The 22,060-nt window shown below is 47.4% G+C and overlaps 1 protein-coding gene across 1 annotated transcript; it reads right to left on the bottom strand.

Moving 5' to 3' along the window:
- Positions 1 to 236: 236 nt before the first annotated feature.
- On the bottom strand, positions 237 to 5,150 carry Tmem247 (transmembrane protein 247). The gene is made up of 3 exons (XM_055622270.1): positions 5,010 to 5,150; positions 4,048 to 4,362; positions 237 to 533 (listed from the first exon to the last, which is right to left on the bottom strand). The coding sequence occupies exons 1-3, from the start codon at positions 5,124 to 5,126 to the stop codon at positions 237 to 239; spliced, it is 729 nt and encodes a 242-aa protein (XP_055478245.1). The 5' UTR covers positions 5,127 to 5,150.
- Between the last annotated feature and the right edge of the window lie 16,910 nt (positions 5,151 to 22,060).

The following is a 22,060-nucleotide window of genomic DNA, read 5'->3' as shown; positions in this document are numbered from 1 at the left end:
TATGGAGGAGGGGCTCACATCAACCTTGCAATTAAAAAAAAACTAAGCATGAGATGTGGGAAAGCTAGCTTGTCATTAATGTGATTCTATAATTCTAGAAAGGTTTTCTAGACCTTTCTAGAAAGGACCCTGAAGATCTAATACCCCCTTTCCAACTAACTTCTCCCTTGGGAAGGAGACATAGTCCTACAGTGAGAAGCAGTCTCAGGGCAGGGCCTGGCTGTGTGTCTTCACACTCAGGTGTCAGCAGCTGGCAGCTGTGCCATCAAGCCAGGTTGCCATGGGAAGGGAGGAATCTGGTGGTCCACAGATGATGTTGCTGGTGATGGAAGAAGCAAAGGCACTTGGAAGTAGGACCACAAGGTTTTAATCAAACACAGCAAGATGGCTGCGAGGCAGAACAGGTAATGCTTGGAGAAGAGAAAGAAGACCATCTCCTTGGTAACATAGATGATGTGGATGAAGATGAAGCAGTACAGGAACATGGCAAATTGGTTCTGAGGGAGCAAGAGATCCTGGAGGCCTCCTGAGAACTGTGGGAAAACAAGAGAGTATAGCTGGTAGTGTCATATCTGGATTCAGTCCTGCCCTGACTCTGGAGGTGATCTCAAGTAGGTCCTTGTGTAGTAATACTTCCTTCCCAAGATCACGAGGAAATAGAAAGTAAATAAAGCTAATAACAATCCTAGTCAGGTCACTGGTGCGTAGAGGGTCTCGTTCATTTTGTCTTGAGGTTGCATTATCTCTCCTAACCCAGGACACTAGGCCAACACTGTCCTTTCTCTCTCTACCTCATCTTGCCCAGTACAGTTACCCATGTGAGCAAATTCTCTAGGACTCCAAGGTTCCCAGATCTGGAATCTGGTTCTTAGAAGTAGACTTTGGATATCATTTCCTGATAGCCTAGTTTTCTGGACAATGGCACTATGGCAGAGCATCCCTAGAGCACAAGCGAGGGTCTCAGACTCCTAGTGTCCTGGAATATGTCACATGATTAGTGTGTGATCTTCTGCCCCAGGGTTTGCTCTTTCTTGGGGCAGGTGGCTAGAGTTATAGGCTCCCCGACCCAACAGGGAATTGGGTTTTTGCATGGATCTGATTGTGAGTTGCTCTTTTCTGAAGTCAGTAATTGGGCTCAGACTGACCCTATTTTAACTGTCAAGAATGTGTATAACTGATATAAATATGTTGGTATGAGATAAGGTATTTGCCATTCTTCTGTACAATATTTTTTAAGATGTCATATTTGTAACAGCTGAATGGCAAGGACTGAGATGAGTGAGTAATTATTGAGAAATGGTAGTTTAGATATATTCAGTATAATTAAATTCATCCATCCAACCATCCATCCTCCTATCCATCCATCCATCATCCCTTTGTCTCCCCCTTTCCTTCCAACCACTCAGAAAAAAAATAAGTATTGAAAACTCTATAATCAAGTCAAACCATCCACCCCTCCTTTTTAGTAAATGAACCACAAGTAAAACATTTTTGTAAACTATTCCCAAGGGCCCAGGCCTTGGCTACATCATTGATGAAAACAGCTACAGAAAACAAGAAGGCAACTATATAAAGAAATAAAACTAAAGGAGAGAAAATGGTTCCAGCTATGAGGCATCTAAAGTGACAGCAAGGAAGGCAGGAGACCCGAGGAAAAAACGCAGTGTCCTCCAGACAGATCAGTGCTCTGTAGTCACAGGCTTTGTGCCATGACTTCTGTCACACTGCAGCCTGCATGATTCTAGCCTAATATGAGGAAAAGAGGCAGTTATGGTGTGTGTGTTCACATAATATTTATGTGAATAATATTATTGAATAATATGTAATATATTATGTGATTAATATATATGTGGATAATGTATATTATATGAATACACATACCTATCATGCCCTTTAGACTTTTTCTATTTTTTAAGAAGGCAGAGGACTTTATGCTAAGGATTTTCATCTCATCCAGCAAGGAGAAATATTTTTCGAATTAAAAAGTGAAAAATGAATGTGGTTAGGGGACATGGGCCTACCATCCCATGCTTGCTAATTTCCCGTCAACCTGACGGGACCTGGACTCAGTGAGGAGACAAGTGTCTGAGCATGCCTGGGAGGTAAGCTAGGCTAGGTTAACTGAGAGGAGGGTGACCTGTGGGTGGTCCTATCAGGCGGGCTGGCGTCCTGAACTGAATAAAAAGGTGACCTGAATGCCAGTGACCAAGCAGTGTGACCGGCTGCTGGGAGCTCCTGCTGCTATGGTGGCTTGTTCCCTGGGGCTGTAAGCCGATCCTTCCTTCAGCTGCCTCTGTCTCAGCCATCAGACAAGAAGCTAATACGAGTACCACACCTGATTTAAAAACACACCTGATTTTGTCTGGCTCAAATTTGTGACAGTTTTTATCCTTGGACACTGAAGAAAAAAAAAAAAAATCTAAGAACCAAAAAGTTGGAAAATACCAGAGAGTGTGAAATTCTAGAGAAAGGCAAATGTTTTCTAGATATTAAAAGAAGAAAACTGTATTTCAGATGTCCCAATTTGGTAAGCTTGGCTTGGCTCAGCAATATCACTTAATCTATAATTAAACAGATATCTTGTGAACAAGAAAAATAATTAGTAAGCCAGCATGTGTTCACTGAGAACAAATCATGTAAAACAAATCTATTTTCTCTTTAAAGAATTGGGCAGTCAATTGGACCATTGAATCAGGTAACAGAACGCCTTATTCTGGGAAGCCTCTTGACACAGGCTCAGGACAGGTTTCTGCAAGCTGCAGAAGGATGAGCCGGAGAAGATGTAGCAGCGTTGATGAATGGAAACTGATAGTCTGCCATAAGATCTTGTGATGGGATTTACTTTAGGTCGTATCCTTCTCAACAATTACAGCAATAGCCTAGACAAAGACAAGCTTCTCAGAATCGAGGGTGACTCAGAGCTGGGAAGCAGAGCTCATACATCATACCCCAGTAAAACTTAGAAGTGATGAATGTAAGTTGCTGTGTTCGGGTCAAGAAGTGAATTGTATGAGTTCATAAAAATGGTAATAGCTAACAATTATTGAGCACTTACCTAACGTGCTAGTTCATTGCAAAGCGGCTTGCACACATTCTCACTTATTCTTTACAATGACCCCATGAGCTAGGTTCTACTTCAGGGATGAGCAAACCAAGGCTCGAGAGGGATTAGTGATGTGTTCAAGGTTAAATGGTTTACAAAATGGTCGAGCCAGGGTTTTTACCCAGAACCTATGACCGGGAGGCACTGCTTTTAAGCGGTGACATTTTTCATTGTGGAGTGTTTAGAATGGTCTGGCCAGAGCGATAGGTACCTCTCATGGCATTTTATCTCAAGTTTTCTTTTGAAACAGGGTCTCATATAGCCCAGGCTAGCCTCAAACTTCCTATGTCACCTTGAACTCCTGATCATTCTGCCTCCACTTCCTGAGTGCTAGGATCTTGGAGGCACCACGTGTGGTTTATTTGGTGCTGGAGATCGAACCCAGGGCTTCGTGCATAGTCAAGAACCTTACCGGCTGAGCTGGAACCCTATCCCCCAGCGCTCCATGTAGTATGGTAGGGGTTGAGTATACATTTCTTGTCAAAAGGGCGTTGCTTTAGTTGGTTATAAGACAGAGTACTCAACAGAGAAAACTCAGCCCTGGAAGTAAGATGATGGCTCTGTTGACACTCGGTAGTCGTTCAACAGGGACTGCTAGCACATCTTAAGAGAAATAAAATCAGTGGGAACCCAGTGGTGGTGTGAGTATCAAACACAGACTATCAAAAGGGATTCTGGGTAGAGGAAGTGGCTTCAGGCAATCTCCTGCTCTCAGCTCTCTTTGGAGACTTGAATCTCTTTTAACTTGGAAGCTCTAGTAGAGCTAATCAGACAGGATGGTGATCTCAGACCATCCTGCAAACTGACCCAAGGCACCAGGGGCTAGAGACAGCTACGTGATGCTCACTGCCTCTCAGCCAGACCTGGGACCGGCAGACAAGATGCAGAGGTGACCTTGCGAAGGTCCAGGGGGTGGCCCTTCGCCCTTCGCCCCACTCCACTACCTGGCGAGGTAAAGCCTGCTGCTGCTGCTGCTGCAGCTGCTCCATCACTTCCTCATGCTGCCGCTGCCGCTCGTTCTCTTGGTGCAGGTACTTCAAGCGTGTCAGCTCAAACTCCATGCGCACCTTCTCCAGCTCCATTGCATTGTGGTGTTCTGTCTCCATGGTCAGGGGCAGCTCCGTTGGTTCCAGCCCAGGTCCATCGCCAGCCTGACCCTTGGTGGTAGGGCTAGACTTTGGGGCCTGTGACTTAGGGGAGCCTGGGCAATCTCTGCCCTCACATGTTTCACTCTCTTCTAGCTTTGGGGGTTCTGCCTCCTGGGATGGAGAAGAAAAGGTGGAGTGATGATGGGCTCACTGTGGGCTTTCCTGCAACCACTCCCTCTGCCCCAAGCTTCGGCAGCTTAGGGTGTGTTGCAAAGATTGTCCAGATGGGTTTTTGCTTAGAAGTGCATTAAGAGGCTCTAGAGCAGGAGAAGGCTAACTGACCCGAAGGGGTGTTGCCCTGAAGTTGTGAAGCATTGATAGGTGAGGTAGGCGTCTGCTCAGGTAGCGGCTCTTGTCACCACAGAGGTCACATTCCCATCCCCTGAATTTCACCTAACTTTTAGACAACAGGTCTTTCAGGAACTCCAGAGTACGGAAGAAGCCTAGGGTCTGTGTTGAGAGATCTAACAGTGTGTGTGTGTGTGTGTGTGTGTGTGTGTGTGTGTGTGTGTGTGTCCTCTATCCACAAAGAGGAAAGGAGGCCTCAACTAGAGGGATAGAGACAAAGTTTTGTGTAATCTTACAACCCTGTGCAGGGCTGGCTCTTAGTGGCAGCTGGGTCCCAGCCATGGGGAGGTTATGTAGTCCTGTTGTTCTAGGCCACCGTGCATGCCTGAAGACCCTAAGGCTTAGAGTCTCTCCCACCCCTCCCCACCTCCATGAAATGGCTAGGGCAATCGGGAGAGCACTCCTCTTACCAAAGAAGCCTTTGGCTTCCCTTCGGGCGTGTTGTCACCAGGTGCCACCTTGGAGAGGGTGGGGCAGCTTTCTCCTGCCCCCCGGGCTTCCATCACCTCTCTGTCCTCTGTTGCCATCCAGATAACCACAGTGCTGCCAACTAGGGCCAGAGGACATCTTTTGAGACAATAACATTTGGCTTCACCAGGCTCTGGCCGCCATCATAATCCCCTAGCCTCATAATAGCCACATTCTACCAGTTGCCAGGGCACTTTTGGCAGAGGCTATGACACTTCTGAGGTCACTGGCAAGAACTGAAGGTTGGGGGCCAGCGAGCTGGTTTAGCTGGCATAGGTGCCTGCTGGCCAAGCCTGGTAACCTGAGTCTGATCCCTGGGACTTATGTGGTAGAAGAGGAGACCGGATTCTCCACGTTTTCTGTGGTATGTGTGTGTGTACACCACACCCCCAAATAAATACATGTAATTAAAAAATTAAAAAACAAACCAAAGGTTGTGACTTTATTTGGAGATGGGATCTTCATAGAAATTACTGCCTAGAAACAATGTCATTGCAGCGGGCCCAATCCAATGTGACTAATGTCTTTCGATGAGGACACTGATAAGTGCAGAGGGATGATGACGTAGGCAGAGAGCAAGGGTTCCCCAGAGAAACAGAACCAATAGGTGATGAAGCAAAGAAACACGAGAATTAACTCATGAGGTTATAGAGCTTGGAATGCTTGTAGTCTCCTGTCCACAAGCTGAAAACCCACAAGAGTCGGTGCTATAACCACTAGTCCTGAGAACAGTGATATAAGCTTAGTTCAAGGGCAGAAGACCCAGGAATTCACTAGTTCAGTCAGCTACATTCAACCTTCCATTGTGTTTTACTGAAGACTTCAGGGGGTTGGATGAGGCCCACTCACACTGGGGCAGACAGTCTGCTTTTCTTACTCCGTTTCCTTAAAGGTTAATATCTTCTAAAAACACCCTCAAAGATACGCCTGTAAATAATGTCCAACCAGATGACTAGGCATCGTAAGGCCTGGTCAAGTTGATGCGTAAAATGAATGATTTTAGGCTCAGATCACAGCCCTCTGGCTTGGAGTTTTGAACAAAAGGAGCCTGCTTCTGCTTTGATCCTAACACCTAGCCTTCAGAACACTGAACATAAACGTCAGTTGACTGAACTATCTAATCAATCATGGGACCCTGCTGCAGAATCACTGCGAAGTGGCTATAACCTGCACTGCACATCCCAGCGATAATGAAGAGTGGAGGAGGGTGAAGATGCAGGAAGGCTGGGAATACACTTTGTCATCTATAAGAACTGTAACAGAACACTTTCGACAAATGGAGTCAGGGTCACATTATGGAAGGGGAAAAGCGACACACCTGAATTCTAGCTTTGTTGCTATTACTAGCTGTGTGACCGAAAGGGCTGTTTTTTGAATCTGATGTTCAGTGCCCTCATATATGAATGGGGAAAAGTGACATAGTACTAATAGAAAAAGGAAATGATGTATTCCATAAGGAACTAAGCAAATGATTACCACTATTATTATTGTAATATAATAATAATAACAATAATAATAATAAAAGAGGTGGCTTTGCCTGAAACTACAACTGCAGAGGATCAGATGTCTTCTGGCCTCCATGGACACCAGCACATCCACAGACACATGGGTGCATTAATTAAAATCTTTAAGAGATTTACCCTTTTGTGTATGTGTAAAGTATGATGTGTGTTCGTGTGTGTGTGTGTGTGTGTGTGTGTGTGTGTGTGTGTGTGTGTGTAACAGCCTGCAGAGGACAGTGGGGGTCTTCCTGGATCACTCTGCACCTTGTCTATTGAGGCAGGATCTCTTACAGAACTTACAGATCTCCTCCAGTTTGCTGTTTCGGCTAGTCTGGCTGGCCAGATTTGCTGCAGGGATCCCCTGTCTCTGCCACCGAGGCTGGGATTCCATGCCCGTTGCCATGACCACCCATCTTTTACATGGGTGGCAGGGGTCCATGCAGGCAAGCTCTTTATTCACGGATTTATCCCCTGGCCCCAGGACTTACCCTGTGCCCTTCCAGGTTAGCTGAAGCATTGCTTTCCCTGATGGAGGCTGTGGCGGTTCCCACATATTGTAAGGACAGGGGCAGGACTGCCAGGTACATATGGGGTGCTCAGAGGAACGGAACCTTAGATAAATAATTTTACTATAAATATATTCTAAAAGTTTCTCAGGATACTTTCATACTAAGACCATTCACCTGAAATTCAGATTTAACTGTGCACCCTGTATTCTTATTTGGTAACTCTGAGGTCTTAAGTAGGGGAGCCCTGCCCAAATCAGCATTCATATGACCGAATAATCCTCAGAAACCACCACACACAGAAACATACAGTGAGTGCTAATCACTGTATATATCAGCCATATATTAAATAACTACAAAATCTCAGTGGCAAATGGTACAGACACCTAGAGGCTGCCTGACTTAGACACTTCTGAAAACTTGACTCAGCTTTATATCGTGTGTGTCTCCATCATCTTATGATGAGTGGGCTAGCCTGGGCAAACTCTTATGGCAATGAAAGGGATTCAAGGGACTCTTAGAATGGGCGCACCAGCACTTCCATCTTATGCTACTGCCTAAAGCCAGGCTCAAGAATACAGGGGGAATACACTGTTAGTTGGCAGAACTTCAAAGAAGGGCTAGAAAGTATGACTATAGGGTGTGAATCTGGGGCCGGGCAAATACAGCAAAGGGGTCAGAGGAGAGTGATGATGTAATTGGAAGTGCTGGGTGAGGCTGGTGGAAGATGTGACATGTCAGGTGCATGGGATTTGAATAGAGAAAAGGATGAGCATGAGAAATCTCATGGATAATCACCCATTTTCGCTCCCTGCCCTTCTGTCCTTCCTCTAGAAGGACCTTCATGGAGCTGCATTAATTCATTAAGCAAAATAAAACCCAAGACCTCTTTTTCCCCCTCTCAAGACGTGTTGGTCATAGCCTATCCTTTATGCTCTACCCCAAAGTTGGAGAAATGGTTCTCACCAGCTGTGGGGTTTTGTTCTGTTTTTTACTTTCATGGCACCATGGGAAGCACACCTGCCTCTTCTACTGAACTCAGAGGAAGCAGGCTCTCAGGAAAGCCCCAAGAGGAAGTCAACATCACATGGGGCCCAGCAGCGAGGGCTTGGGACGACCTGGCCTCACAGGGATAGTTCTGGATTCAAGGCAGTTCTGGGACCCAGGACCCAGGGCTGGTGTTCCTCATGCCGAGACCCTTGTTTGTGCTTTACTGGCTATGACCCTGGCTGATTGGGGGTTGGATGGGGACCTCTGCTTTTGTGCAGTCTCACTCCAATCTTGTTTCTTTTTTTCTTCTGTCCTGGAACCTGCTCTGTAGACCGGGCTGTCCTCGAACTCACAGAGATCCACCTGCCTCTGCCTCCTGCTTGCTGGGATTAAAGGTGTGTCTCCACCCCTTGATATTGCCTCACTTGTTTTGAATTCCTTCACAGCCTTAGAATGTGTGGGTTTCTGCTCCTTCTTGATTTCAGCTTCCTCATGAATCAACTTCTAGTGGTCCATCATAGTCCTGATGGTATGGTTACTCTCTGCCTTTTTGTTTGTCTGTAGTCACTTGTGATTTGCCTAGTAAATTATTTCAAGGGTTAGAATCAGAATGACTTGGCTTACTGGTACAAATGCACAGACATTCACTGTAGTCACTGGACAGCCTTACAGAGGTGACCAGTCCTGTTCCGTCTGTGGTGTGAAAACAGAAGGATCCACAGAGCCTAGCAGCCTTAGGTTGCCAAGCAGCAGGAGCTACAGGTAAGCCAGTCGCTGTTTGAGAAGCTGGAGCAAACAGCACGCTGAAGATGGAGGGCATATCATAAAGCATGCATCAGTTGCAGGCCTGCCACAGAATCCGCTGTGTAATACGGAGCTCTTGAGCTTTCCTGTGTGTTCGGTCCTTAGCATGCCGCTGTGAGGCCATGCAGGGCAGGCGCAATTCCCACTGCCTCATATGCAGTGAAGCTGGCCATGCAGAGCAGCTAGGCAATCTAAGTCTGGGTTGGAGTGCAGGCTTTTATTTTTCACCCCTGTGTTTCAATGCAAGATCATAAAGGTGGTCTTTGGAGGCTCCAAGTCCAAGATATGAGATATTTTCTTCATTATGAAAATAAACAAGTTTATGTATCGCAGAGGATTTTTATAACCTGCGTTTTTTATTTATAATAGCAAGAATCAGAAGGAGCTGATTAAATCACCAGTGTTGTGTCTGTGTCAAAGCTGCTAAGCAGAGTCAGACGTGGCAGTGCAGGCCAGTGAGCTCAGCAGTTCAGAGGCTGAAGCAAGACAACTGAGAATTGAGGACTAGTTTGAGCTACATAATAAGGTACAGTCTCAAACAAAACAAAACATATTTTAAAGAATGGTAGTGAAAAAAGAAGGCAGCATCTGGGCTCAGTAGTTCATGACTCTAATCCCAGCACTCAGGGAGACATGGGTAGGCAGATCTCTGAATTCGAGGCCAGCCTGGTCTACAAAGCGATTCCAGACAGCTATGGCTTCACAGAAAAATCTGTCTTTTTTTTTTTTTAAAGGTAGCTGCATTTAAACAAATAGCTTGTTTAAAGAGGGATAATTCAGAAAAGCGAAAGCAGCTATATGCACTGAAATATGAAAATCTATTGAGTTCATCATACATGTCTAGATCATGTCTGAAAAGCCCCTTCATGTGGCTGTTCTGGGATGAGAGAGCTGAGGGACTGGGCTTGGGGATTGTAGGAACTTGTTTTTTTTGTTAACTATGCCATTTGTATTCTGACTTTTAAAAATGTGCATATATTATATTTTAATTAAAAATTCAAAGTGTTCGCAGCCGAGAGAGATCTGCTCAGCACAGGTGAGAGAAGCCAGGAGGTGTGACTTGAAGGACAGGCAGTCTTAGAAGCATGTTGTCCTATGGGGCCTGCATGTCACTCAACCTCATCTGGTCCATTCTTTAGTCAGAGATGCCATCCCCCTGTTGAAGCAGCCTCCCTTCCTGGTTGCCTCAGCTATGGGCTCAGTGATTTCGAGGCGCCTTACTCAGGTGTGCTGGAGTGCTTTAGAAGGTTATAATGGCAACTACAGCAATAGCTTGCAGTTACCTGGTGCTACACCATTGCTAGACACTGGAGATCTTTCATGGCGTATTGTACTTATGTCTCAGAACAGCCTGTAAGTTAGGCATTATTATCTCTAGTGGCAGAAACTGTGTTCTGGAGAGGCTGAGTTGCCCAGCCATCACTATGAAGAAGCCAGGACTGAATGTTCCTGTTGTAAATCCATTCCGACTGGAATCACTTGGAGTGACTTCTGGATAGTCGAGAGAGGAAGTGACTAAAGATGCTCTAAGGATTTGCGGAGGAAGACACGCTGAGGTGGAGGCAAGGAGCTGTCTGAAGCATCCCAGAAGCCTGCAGGATGTACGTGAGTGCTGTAAGCGTCAGAGCCAGGGAGGAGACAGAACCCACACAGTCATTCCAGCAGTGAAAGAAGCAATTCTAATAAAAGGATTATTAGTAACTGGAGGTTGAGAAATACAAAACATGAAAAAGGTAGGAACTGAAGAGGTGGCTCAATGATTAAGAGCACTTGCTGTCCAGGTTTTGTTCCTCGAACTCACATGGGCGCTCAAAACCGCCTGCAACTCCAGTTCCAGAGGTACACACACATACATGTGGAACTTCAAGCATACACATAAAAAATAAAAGTTTAGAAAAGTTCAGAAAGGTGAGGAAAGGGAGATGGCTGGGGCATGGTGGGGGTAAAGTGCACAAAGATGTGGGTTCGGGTCCCAGCACCGTGTAAAAGCTGGGTGTAGTGGTACGAGTCTGTAATTCCAGCACTGAGAATGTGAAGGGAGGTAGAGTGTGGTTGAGTTACCAGATGTTATAAAAGCTCACTGAAGTCAAAGTCAAACAGGTCAAGATGGGCCAGCTTGCGGGAATGCCAACAGAACTCAAAGGGAAGTTGCCTAGGAGATGGTGAACTTTGCATGAAATCACTGCTGAAAACCTATGTTCTGCTGAAACTCTGGGGGGGGGGGGTCCAGGTGTGTGGCACTGGGGCCATACATTGCAGCATTTCCTAAGAGAGGAAAGTGTGCTAGAATTAGAAAGCACAGCCATGCAGCCCACAATGGCTGGGCTACACCCTAGGCAGACGATTAGGCCAGTAGGCAAGAGACACCATGCAGGGACTGTTAGCTTCGGATTGTAAGAGGGGCAAAGAAGAGCAAGTTGATTCCTTTTCAACACACCTGCCTCACTGCCCTGCCCTGTTGAGAAGTCACCAAGAACCTGCCATGCTCCTCATCCTGTGGGAGAAATAGGACCATCATGCACAGTTCTTCCCTCTGTAGAGCACTAGAGAGAGAGAACACACCTTGGCTTCTTCGTGCTCCCCAAACATCCATGCATGACCTGCTTCTCTACTTTCACCAGGAGCCTTGATAGCCTTCTTGGGGTGTCTCTGGCTGCTCCTGGGAAAATGATTGCTTGATTTCCCTAGCTATATTAGACAGCCTTGTTCATAGCAAATGCCAGAAAGGGGACTGTTCAGCTAGTGGCCTTGCTGGAATACTGGCTCCCTTTCTATCAATGAATGTGTCACAGGCAGGCAGACCAAAGGGTCAGGGAGCCATACCCTCACCCCGGGTCTGGACACTCCATGGAGAACCAAGGGTCCCCCCCTTCTTAACCATATTCTTCCTTTCACTTCTCACCTTGCTGTGGGTGAGTCTGCAGTGGATGACACAAATCTATCTCCTATATTCAGTTCTACTTCAAAAGCTCCGACAACAGTGATAGGCGTGTGATTTTTGCTATTTAAAGAAATTTTCTTTTGCTTGTGTGGTGTGTGCATGTATGCATATGTGTGTCTGTATATATATATACATGTGTGTGTATAGAGGCCAGAGGTCAATGCAGTGTCGTTTATCGTTCCCCACCTTTATTTATTTATTATTTAGAGATAGCGTCTCTCACTGAACCTGAAGCTCAGCAACTCAGCAAGACTAGCTGGCCAGCAGGCCCAGAGACCCTCTTGTCCTTCCTTCCCTTACATGTGAGCTGGGGGATCTGAATTGGGGGCCTTATGCTTTCCCAACAACCACTTTATTGACTGAATCATCTTCCCAGCCAGACACACACACACACACACACACACACACACACACACACACACATATATTTTTTTTGAGAGGGTATCACTATATGATCCAGGCTAGCCTCAAATGTATGAATTTCCTGCCTCATCTTCTTGAGTGCTGAGACTAAGGTCCAGCTTATTTAAAGGATCTTTGTCTAATTTAACAAAGTTGTTTTATCCCAGTGCATACTCATAGGATTCCAGTTACTTTTCATATGTGGAGCTTGTGATAGCAGAGCCCATTTATGGGGTCTCCAGAGAAACCTGAGTGAAGGTGTCCTGTGCTTTAGCCAGGTTGGGGCTTCTGGAGGAGGGATGTTCCAAGAAAGAGCTCTTGCCAGGATGGAATCCTGGATCTCATCACTTAAACATGGAAGGGCCTGAATTTCTTCCAGCTTGAGTGCAGTGACTCTCCGTGATCAAGGTCCAGCTTACTTGCCTGGGGTCAGAGGGCACAGTGGGAGATTCTATGCACAGCACAGCGCTGCAGCCAGCGGGCTGAGAGCTTGGCAGGCAGGTCACTGAAGCACCCTGGGGGCCATGTGGGCAATGCAGTGAAGCCTGTGCTGTTTCCTGTGAGTCTCCATTATTGTTTCTAACTAGTCATGCACGAGCCAGACTACAATCGTGGGCCCAACTCTTGGCTGGCCTTTGAGAATGAGCTTTCTTGGTTCCAGGTGCTGACCTCGATTACCTGAGTAATGGAGGGGCTCTCCCGAAAAAGTCCCTTTCTGCCTCATCTGATGTCCGTTTTCATCTCATGTGTCTACAGTAACGCAGGCTCTCGCCGAGAACCTCTGTTATTCTAGCCTCTTCTCTCCGAAGCAATGGTGAGCGCAAGTCGCAATGACTGCCATGAGGATGGGCCAGTTCTGCCCTCTTGTGGCCTTTTTGAGGCGTGGCTCAGTTTTTCCAGGGATTCCTGTCTCCTGGCAGAAGGATCAGGTCACCCCCAGAGAAGCTAAACCCACAGACCTGTGCAGAAGGGTTTCAGCTCCAGAGAGTGCCTCAGGGCAGTCCAGACCTGTGGCCCAGGATCTTGGAGGTCTGAGGAGAAGCATCGGCTGCCATTAGGAATCCCTGGGGGCTGGACCAGCAGGCTGAGAAGGTTGGAGCCAAGGGCATTAGGTATTAGAGCCTTCAGTGGGAAGCCATCTGCAGCTAGTGGAACAAGGTCCCCAGAGGCCTCTTCCAGCCTACAGGAGCATGTTGAGATGTGGCAATATATTCCTAGCTTCGCTTTGGGTTTTGGGTGGAGAGGGCTCTCTGGCCCTACAAGGAATGTAGGGATAAGAGCTGGAAACTAGAAGTGGCAGAAAAAAAAAAATAGAATAGCCCAAGGCCCACTGTGCCCTTCAAGGCCAGCAGGAGCTTAGAGGGCTCTGGATGCATCAGAGTCTCCAGAGGTTAGCTGGACAAACACAAAGTTGGAGTGCTGAGGGGTTGTCATTCCCAGGCCTGTTTGGATTTTTCTAGGATTCCATGGAGCCTGAGTTAGGCCATACTGAAAGCAGCTAAGTTTCTTTTCTGCAAGCTCTGCCCTCCCCTCACTCTCCACCCCCATCTTTTAGATTGCTCTACCATACGCAGCTCTGCCATCCTTGTTAGGGAATCAAAACTTCGGGCTAGAGTTGTAACACAGAAGGACTCACAGGTGTAACTTAAACACACAAAGTCACAGAGATGCAGACACAACACTCATTGTGAATATTTGCATTTGCAATGGAATCAAGGTCTCTTAAGCCAAATGAGAGCATTTTGGATGTACAGGTAGAATTTCGGGGGAATAGATGAGTTGGGGTTAGAGGAAGGCTTGCCAGATAGATGCTTGTGTCTCAAGATGGTTGACCACCAGCTTAAAATACAAGCCCCATATGGCCCTGCAGTCTGGTAAAATGTCTCTACTTGTTTGAGGGTTCAAAATGGCTTATGCCAGGCATGGTAGAGCATGCCTGTAATTCCAACACTTGAGTGGGCTGGGAAGAGGCAGGAGAATCGGACTTCAAAGTCATCTGCATAATGACTTTGGGACCAGCCTGGGCTACTCATGAAAATTTCAAACAGATGGACAAAAGGGAGTTTATAAAAGGGAAATGAGTGCCTGGGTCTCACCCGCATCAACAGGAGTTTGATCTTGGCTCTGCTTTCAGATATCAACCCAGGCACCATGTCAGGAAGCCAGTCTCTAAGGGATGTAGCTGGAAGCTCACGTGAATGAGCTTTATATGTGATCACATGAGTTTCATAAGTTCCCTCTGCTATGCTGATGCTAGATAATGCCAGATGCTCACAGTTCACATTGGGGTAAGGTGGGCAGGCCCAAGAGCCCAGCAATAAAGGAACAGGGAACACATTGACTTGCACAGATGTCTCCAAAATTCTTTGATTCTTGATTCATTTCCCCCACGTGCACTGTGCTATCCACCCACTCCCCTGTGAACTGGTCCCCCAGAGCTTATGAGGAACCTGCTTTTCTCACACCGGGCTCATCAGAGTGAGGATAAAAAGGAAGCTTTGATCTGCAGAAACTACTACAAATCCCTGACCCGGCACATATTCCTCTCAGCTCTGAGGGGCTTCAGCACAGCTTACTTCCACAAGCCCCTTTCGGCGACCTCAGTCACAGCCCCAACAGGGTTTAAAGGAAGACTGTCCTAACGGAGGCAGGCCAGCTGTACTCTGCATAAGCAATAGTCTCAGTGTGCTCACTCAATGGGAGTTACGTTAGTTAGTTAGTCAATCAGTTTGTAACAAGCCCGCCCTTGCTGAATGTCGTGCGATTGTGTAACCTCTAAGCTGGAAATTCCCAGTCCTTGCTCGAACCCTGGCAAAACCCTGCCTCGAATCTGCTGGAGGCTCTCCTCCCTGATCCACTTCACTGGTGATGGTGGAGAGATTGAGCTTAGGCCTGAATAAGCTCTTTGCTCTTGCATACGTGGTCCAGCTCCTGGTGGTCTTTGGGGACCCTAAGATCTGGGCATAACAGCAGCCTGAAGAGAAAAGAACTCTCTGGGCACAACAGCTGGTTACCACAGCGTGGCTCCCTGATGCTACTACCTCGGAATGTTTATAGGCGTATGCAAGTTCGCACACTCTGTTCCCTCTGAGGAATCGCTGTGATCACCCTTATCTGCATGAAGGGTTGTGGCTCAGGCAGGGTGAGTGATCTGCCATGTCACACAGCTGTACCCAGCAGAGTGGAGCTTCAAAACCAAAGCTGTTTGGATAGAGTCTCTCTGTGTAACCCTGGCTGTCCTGGACTCACTCTGTAGACCAGGCTGGCCTCAAATTCACAGAGTTCCACCTGCCTCTGTCTCCTTGAGTGTGGGACCACAGGCTTGTGCCCCCCATGCCCAGCTTTTTTTTTCTTCCTTTCATCAGTTCTATTTCACACATGTAGATCTATTTCACACATGTAGGTCAATTAACTCACAGGTCCTCAAGAGTTGTCAAAAAAAAAAAAAAGCACTCATAATTCCCTCTCCTCTCTCATATCCCTTTTCTTCCTCCTTTGCCTCCTTATTTTTTTATTTTATTTTATTTTATTTTATTTTATTTTATTTTATTTTATTTTATTTTATTTTATTTTATTTTATTTTAACAGTGTCTCATATAGACCAGGATGGCCTTGAACTTGTAGCCAAGGCCAGCCTTGCACTCCAGGTTCTCTTGGCTCCACCTCCCTATTGCTAGGATTCTAGGCATCACACTTGGTCCCCGCTCCCGCTCCTTTTAGACACCCCCTCTCTCCTAGACCATGTCACCAAATCAATGGCCATGAAGGAACAGTGAATTTTCTGATTCACCACGATGTTAAACACTTTTATTTTTTCTAGCACCCTCGTTCGAATGTCAGCTTTATCATCTCCTCTGGCCATTTCCCTTTGCTTCAAGCAGACTTCCTCCTTGCGGACTTGGAGTAGGTGATATCTCGGCTCTCATGCATGGACATTTTCAAGTGTAACTTGGCTCACATGCCTGACCCTCGACTTCAGGCTCTTCTGGGTCAAGAACCATGTGATTTGTGTCCGCCGCTGAACATGGCAGGGCACTGGCACAGAGCAGGTGCTCAGTCACATGCCTGTTAAGGTGCCTCAGAAATGGATTCTCAAAATCATTTCCTTTGCAGTAGAAACTGAAGCTCGTGATCGCTTTCTTGGTATGCAGAACAGCTCTTTTGGGTCCTCTCCTAACTGCTTTTCAGGTTTGCTCTAAGAAGCGTCTCTTCCTCGGTAGCAGTACTGCCGTTGTCCAGAAGATGGCGAACAAAGCCAACAGGAAGGAGCAAGGTTCATTAACTCCAGGCCAGGCCTGAGTGAGCAGTTAGTTCTTTTCACGAAGGAGACAGGGATGGAGAAGAATTTGCCAAAGCTTATAAATATGCAGCGAGGATAAGAACTGGCCTGGGAGGCAGGGTTTCTGGCCGCCCTCCATGAAAATGAGCAGTTTAGAAAGGGCGGCTGAAGTGGAAAGATCGCAGCAGGTTGTGACTGGGCCGTTCAAGATGCTGCTTTAATACCCGCCGTGAGTTCACCCCGAGGCTGACACAGCCTTGGAGTCTGCGAAGCTCGCTTGCTTTGGAAATCATCCTAGCTCGTGGTCCTTGATAACTCTCCAGTGTTCTGGGAGCCTCCAGGGGTTTCGCGTTCATCTTTGCAGGGGTCTTTGTGTTCAACATAGATTGGGAAAGACATGCTGATTTGAACTGACTAGAAAGAGATAACAGAATAGACTGGATAGGTTCCAGCAGGGTGAGAATTTGTCCAGCAGCTTTTTTTTTAAAGAGGCCGAGGAAGCCAGCCAACACTGCATCTTCAAAGTCAGCCTAATGCAAAAGTAAGGTGAACCAGTCTGGCCAAGGGCAAAGGTGTGACCCCGGGAAGGGGCGAAATGGCTCCCCAGTCTTTAGAGAGACAGATTTCTAAGGCTGTAGCCAACCCCACCCCACCCCCACTTTCTTGTGACCTAAATCCTCCCCTGAAGTCGAGCTGGGCTCTAGGCCAGGGTGTCAGTCAGGGACAAAGGCGTCCTGTTTGGAAGGCCTGGCCACTGTGTTTGCCTGTAGGGTCCGACAAATGGTGTAGGCCTCCCCCAGCCGGTAACATAGAAATATACAAAGAGAGTGGCCCTTCCCAGGACACCGGCAACACTGCCCCCTCAGGGATCCACTGCATGGTGACAGGGCTGTGTCCTCTAGGCCACTCGGCTCTGGTCAAGTGTGTGGTGGGTGCTGGGCTAGGATCTTCCTTCCCTGACCTCATTCTGGTGCTGTTTTTCCTAGCTGACTGGAAAGGCCCCTTTTTCGGGTCTCCAGACCAAGAATGGATGACATCCCAATGTGGCCTGTCATTTTTCTCTCTCTGCTTACTGTCTCCTCTTGCTTCCTAGGCCTCTGGTGCCTCTGCGTCTGTCATTGAGGAGGCAATGGCAGAGGACGCTGCTGGGCTGGGGACCCACTGGTGTGCACAAGAGAGATGGAGCTTTCAGCTGTGTAGGAAGTGTCTACTCTCGTAGAATGAGGGTACCGACATCTGCCTGTCACCTGGTCCTCTGTGCATCGACAGTGCAGGCGGCCAGTGGGGTGTGCACTCAAGGTAGCCAGGCCTCTCTGTGGGCCCGGAAGGTACGGAAAAAAAGGGAAGGGAGGAAGCATGAGGTGAAGTTAATGCACTCACGATGTGTAAGGTCTGTCAGGTGGGAATGGGGAGAGAGAGGCACAAGGCAGGAGTGTGAGACTTTCCCAGTGTCAGGAGGTACAGCCTTCTGGCTTAACCATGTGCTAGAGCACTCGTGAGGAGGGTACCCGTGAGGAGAGCATCCATGAGGAGGGGCTTCAATGAGGAGGGCACCCGTGAGGAGGGCACCTGTGAGGAGAGCATCCGTGAGGAGGGGCTTCAATGAGGAGGGCACCCGTGGAAAGGCCATCTGTGGGAGGGAACCCATGAGGAGGGGCATCAGAAAGCTGGTGTGAGAGTGATCATGGAGGCCTTGTCACAGCCATTTGGGGGGCACTTTGATTGCTTGGGCAAAGGCTGTGTAGAAATTAGTATTAGGAGAATTAATGTGGCTCTAATGAGAGAGGACTGGCAAGATGAGGGAGAAGGGAACCATTTAGGGTGTTGTGAGTTCTGGGGTAGACTGGATGATATGGAAGACTAAGAAGATGCCTGGGGACAGATGTCAACCCCATCCTGAAGGAAAAATTGACACAGATCCCTGAGAGACCAGGACAGTTGTGTTGAGGATGACAACAGAGGGTCATGCAGGAAAGCCTGGTATGGGTAGAAGGGTTAGCCTCTAAGGTGCTCCCAAAGGGACCTGTTCATGTGGTCACTTGTGTGAGAACAGCAGAGCCCATAGTTAGATAGGACCCTTCTGTGGCTCTGTCTCTCACTCTGGGCTCCTTGTCCCCTCAGAAGGCACTCCTTACTCTGACTACACATTTCCTTCAGCCTCTGTTGCCAACCAGTTTAAGAAGTAGCCCCCCCCGCCCCCACACCTCTGGCCAAGGCTCTGGCCTGAGCTCTGACTACAGCTTAGAACAGAGCTCTCATGGCTTCACCTCACTGAAGGCAGGTGGTCTGTCCCTGAGTGCCGAGACCCAGCTGTTGTTCGGAAGGTGGGAAGAGAATGTAGCCATGTTTGGAAATGAAACCAGGAGTTCCATCTGAGAAAGAGAGGCAGACAGACAGAGAGGCAGAGAGGTAGAAAGAGAGAGAGAGAGAGAGAGAGAGAGAGAGAGAGAGAGAGAGATGTGACAGAGACAGAGACACAGAGAAAGACAGAGAGATTTCTCTGGAAGTTGAAACAGGCAACATGAGTAATCTTTCTTCTACTCTAGGCCCTTTGAGACAGCTGCTAGTATGATTGATGGTGACATTTATTTGCTGTTGTTTTGCCGGGATCACAGATCTCTAATAAATGCCCGGTACCCTGCAGGAGAACACTGCTGGCATTGTGAGGGGTACATTTTCATTCTAAGGGAGTTGCAGAGGCAGGGCAAGACATCAAGTCAACAGGGCGCTGGCAGGAGACAGGTGGAAGGGCCACACAGGAGTTGGGGGTGCGGTAAAGTCATTCTGGCCTGCTGCTCACTGGTGCCCCCCCCCCCCGACACCTGCGCCAGAATCTCTGAGCTCCTTTAGTGTGGCGACTTTCTGTGATTGATGCTGGGATCTCAGCCTGCTGTGGCGTTCAGGCACTAGGTGGAGGGGACAGTGAAGACATGCCAGTCTCAGACCTGGCCATTTTCAGTCTCTCAAAAACTCTGAATTAGTCTGAGTAGAACCGTGGACTTTTAGGCCAGTGTCTAGCCTCATGTTCTTTTCCAGCTCTTATCAAAGTAAGAAAACATTTTGAAGAGAAGCATCCAAGGCAAACTTCCAAATATTTTAAAAAGCAATGGAACTCTTCTATGAAAAGACATTGTCTGTGGAGTTGGGAGAAGGCAGGTAAAACCCAGCTGTTTGGGTAGAAGGGTCTAGAGCCTGCTCCACAGACCCTCATGATGCCTGCCAGCTCCCAGGCTCCTCCATGGAACCCATAGACACTGAGCAGGGTAGTTTGGCAATGGCCAACTGAAGGGCCAGATGAGACGAAGATAGGCATGGGGACAAGTGAGGTTCTAGACTCCATGTTCATGATATGGAAAGTCCTCTACAAGGGTCAGTGGAGGAAGTCCCTTGTGTCTGCTCTGAGCTCATTGAAGCCAGCCAACATGTGGTCTTCAGACAGTACAGCCTGGCCACTCTGGAAGGGCTCTCGCCCCACCATCACACATTTCTTTCAGCAGTTAATATTAGCAAAAACTTACTCTTATCTAAGGAACTGAAATGTTTCGCAACTCTTTGTTCTAAAACACAAAGCAAGCTAAACTTTCTTCTTTGCTTAGGGGAACTTTTCCAGAATAAGTTGGGTATCACAGACTAGCAAATCACACCCAGTTCCAGTTCCTTTCGTATGTCTTCCTGCTCCTGGGGTGCTGGGCTGAAGATGCTGTCTGAAGGTAGAAGTGAACAGGAGGCCGTGTGAGTGCTGGCTCCTTTAGCAGTGTGCAGAGTTCTGGGTGTGGATGTTTCTAGAACAGGACTTGGTATCCAGCCTCTTGCTCTATGGTATGGCGGCTCATGAGTGGTTTCTGGTGTCCCTTTGACCCCGGGACTGGAGGTTTGGCAATAGTCTGTGTGCCATGCTTTATTCTCTGCCTTACCAGTTATAACCAGGATGGCAGGTCCTGTGGCAGGTGAGTTAGGATCTGACGGCCACTTCTGATGGCCAGGCCTATCACCCTGTGCCTTGCTTGCCTGCAAACTCCTAACTCTCCACAGGATAGTAGTTTGTGGAAAGGCAACAAACATTAATGTTCTTGACCCAGTCAGCACTTCTCAGTAAGGATGCTTGGATTGTTTCTGTTTTGTTTTGTTTTTGTTTTTGTTTGTTCATTATTGAGGGTGCTACGGTTTCAGAGCTCCCAGTTGTCATCGCTGTGACAGCAACAACCTCCATGTGTCATTACCCTCTGGGTCCCTGAACATCGGCATTGGTTCCTGCCCCTCTCAATGCCTAACATCTCTTTCAGGACTTTGACTCCTTCCCCCTTTATCACTTTCTCCTCATAGTTGCCATGGGAAGTCACTAGGAAAAGTTCACTGTAATTATAAGATCATGGCCATGGTAGAGGCACATGGAAATGTGGCAGGCTCCCAGGCGGGATGCTTCATGCCTGAGGAAGGCTGCAACACCTGGGTTTTGCAGAAGGAGGTGTTTAGGGGCAGCTGGGCAGCCTTCAGCAGCATGGCGCTTCAAGGGGACAGCATAGCATTGAGACTGCTGACGTGGGATGTGGAGAAGATGGCAGCTAGGGTTCAGGAGACTTATAGGTCCTCTGCAAAGGGCCTGGCACTCCTGCCCGAGGGAAACTTCGTTTTTATTTTTTTGAGACAGGGTTCCTCTGTGTAGCCTTGGCTGTCCTGGACCTGCTTTGTAGATAAGGCTGGCCTTGAATTTACAAACATCTGCCTGCCTCTGCTTCCCTGAGTGCTGGGATTACAGGTGTGTGCCACTGTGTCTGGCTGAAACTTAATATATATACATATATATGTATATGATATATACGGTGTTTTGTATCTATATGTATGCATATATGACATACATTGAAAACACTTTTTACGTAGTAAATTCTAATGATGCCTTTTCCCCTTATTCAACTCTTCACATACCTCCCACTTCTCCATCTCCCCGACTCTACATCCTTTCTTTCTCTCTCTGTTTAGAAAACAAACAGGAAACAAACAAAACAGCAAAACAAGAAACTCTTTCTCTCTCACACACACACATCACATATAAACACGAAGTTGGAAATGATAATACTCAAGCAAAAGACCAATAAAACAAAACAAAACAATGCCCAAACAAAGCAACATGAGAGAAAAGTCTATAAAAATACCGTTGAGTTCGTTTTGTGCTGGCACAGACTGCTTGGCAGGAGACCTACCCTGCAGCGTGGTTAATATGCCCAGTGGCTCCATTGGCAAAGACTAATGTTTCCTTTGAAAGCAAGTGTCAACTGCAGATTGCTTCTTGGTTAGGGGTGGAAACTCATGTCCCCTTCCTCCAAGGGTAAATGATACCTTCATGGGTACCATTTAGATCTCCCTGTAGATAGACAGCTATCTGGATGAAGGATTACACTTTGACAGGGCAAAGGAGCGAGATTAGAAGCAGAGCTGTCCTTTAGCACAGCACGGTGGCAGCTGTGGCTGAGAAACGAGCTGCGAGAGTGGATTTTGCTCCTGACGCAAAGAAGTAGTGTATTCCCAACTACCATGACCTGGCCATTATGTGTTGTATACACGTTATACTCTA

This window comes from Psammomys obesus, unplaced genomic scaffold, assembly GCF_907164565.1.
Source record: "Psammomys obesus unplaced genomic scaffold, mPsaObe1.curated_primary_1811, whole genome shotgun sequence".
NCBI classification, from domain to species: domain Eukaryota; kingdom Metazoa; phylum Chordata; class Mammalia; order Rodentia; family Muridae; genus Psammomys; species Psammomys obesus.
This window is presented reverse-complemented; position numbering and strand designations above follow the sequence as displayed.